The sequence below is a fragment of the Pleurodeles waltl genome, chromosome 4_2 (assembly GCF_031143425.1).
Source record: "Pleurodeles waltl isolate 20211129_DDA chromosome 4_2, aPleWal1.hap1.20221129, whole genome shotgun sequence".
NCBI lineage: Eukaryota > Metazoa > Chordata > Amphibia > Caudata > Salamandridae > Pleurodeles > Pleurodeles waltl.
This window is the reverse complement of record NC_090443.1, coordinates 1,004,676,802-1,004,678,739: the sequence shown is the minus strand read 5'-3', so window position 1 is coordinate 1,004,678,739 and position 1,938 is coordinate 1,004,676,802. Positions and strand designations below refer to the sequence as shown.

The following is a 1,938-nucleotide window of genomic DNA, read 5'->3' as shown; positions in this document are numbered from 1 at the left end:
AGCCGAGGTATGGTATTTTGTACTGGAGGGGTAACCTTGCACATTCAGACATCCTCGCACTATGTGTTAAAGGTGTGTGTGGCGCTCAGCAGCATGATTCTGTGCAGGTGGAGAGGGGGGAATAGTGCCAGACATGTTTGTGCTGAGACATGAAATACGAGTCTGTTCAAGTGTTATGGGCAGCTTTAGTACATGTACCACCCATGGACGCTGCTTTGCCTTACTTTCGGGCAGATGAATTCAAAATAAACGAGTTGCGCCAGTTTCCGGTGCAGAATGTTAGTAAATCTGTCCCAAGCTGTTCTGGGGAGATGAAGGTCAGAGCCATTGACAAAGCAGAGATCTCTCGCAAAATGAGTAGAAGTGTGTATTTTTACGTTTTTATGGTAAATAACAACTTGTTACAGGTAAGGTATTACATATATGGTTACAAAGCTGGATACTTTTCACCAAAGTGTGCTATTTCGGCAGGAGCGGCGAAATACCTAAAGCCAAAAAAAGTGTGCTATTTTAATTTTCACCCGCTTCGATCCTCCTCCATGGCAATATAAATGCCCGTGGAGATAGAAAGTGCAGCGTTAAATGCTATCAGTAACAAAAGCCGAGGGCAGAAAGCAGCTTCGAAAAACCCCTAAAAGAATCAGCCTTCCTACCCACAAGCGATATGCGCTTACCCACAATTCTATGCGCAATTTTCACAGACTAAAACATCATACGACATCCGCCATTAGTTTGTAATGTCAAAAAAATACCTCTATTAACCCTGTTTATAGATCGTAGCAGTACATAGAATTTGGTTCATAGTCATAATTTGTTGGGGCGCCGTAGCAAAAAAATGTTTAAGATTGTTTAAGAACCTCTCGGAGAAGCGAAAAGAATAGTCAAAATCAGATGAGTTTGGTTGGTTCAAATTCTTGGAAAATGTATCCGAGCGCTGGTGTAAAAAGTTTTTCATTCTGCCAATTAAACATGTCTCTATACGCACCGGTGGTGCTCGCGATGGAGCCAGACCTGAGGGAAGAGCCCGGCCAAGAAACCTCACCCCGGGCATGTGCGCTGCTAGGGCGGGGGTGGCCGGAGATCACGGCGGCACCACCCTCCGAGGAGGAGCAACAAGTGGCCGTAGCCGCGGTAGAGCCCCGGCCGCCCGCAGAGGGCGTCCCAGCCGCCGCCGCCGCCGCCGTCTTTGGCGGGTGGTGGCTGCGGCGGTGGCGGTGGTTTTGGGCTCCGTCGTCCTCGCCGCCGTGTTCGCCCTCAGAGCGAGAGAAGACCCCGCGAGTGAGGCGAACCGCACCGACGAGGGCGGCCTTTCCCGCCAGTGCGAGGCAGGATGGACCCTGCGCGAGAGCAGCTGTTTCTTATTCTCTGAAAACGAAGGAAGCTGGACATTTGCCAATGGCAGCTGCGCCTCTCGTTCCTCCAGTCTGGCTGTGATTAAAAGCGACAAAGAGAGAGGGTTCGCCCTCTCTGAGAAGGGGGAGTATGATCGCTGGGTCGGCCTGCGGAGAGATCCGAGCGGGCCCTGGCGGTGGGCCGACGGCAGCGCCCTGGACAGCGGCACCGGCGTCCCCGGCGGCTCGGACTGCGCCTATCTAAACCATCAGGGTCTCAGCAGTGCCCGGTGCTCCTCAACTCGGAGATACATCTGCACCAAACACGCAGAATATATAAAGAAGGAATAATTTAAGGCACATAGAGCCAAATGCACAAAGCTTGTTGATTTCTAACATTTAAGACTCTTTTAAACCTGCAAAAGTGATATTTCAACATTGACCTTAATTTAATCAGATAAACATCCTATATTTTTCTAAACCTGTGTGGTGTTTTCACTGTGTTACTGTATGATTTATTGCACAAATACATAACCCAATGCCTTCTAAATTAAGACGGACTGCTCGGTGCCAAGCTACCAGAGGGTGGGCACAGGATAATTTTCAT

The 1,938-nt window shown here is 49.5% G+C and overlaps 1 protein-coding gene across 1 annotated transcript; it reads left to right on the top strand.

Annotated features, from left to right (window-relative positions):
* Positions 1-1,049: 1,049 nt before the first annotated feature.
* LOC138293979 (C-type lectin domain family 2 member B-like) lies at positions 1,050-1,682 on the top strand. The gene has a single exon (XM_069233238.1). The coding sequence runs from the start codon at positions 1,050-1,052 to the stop codon at positions 1,680-1,682; it is 633 nt and encodes a 210-aa protein (XP_069089339.1).
* The last annotated feature ends 256 nt before the right edge of the window (positions 1,683-1,938 follow it).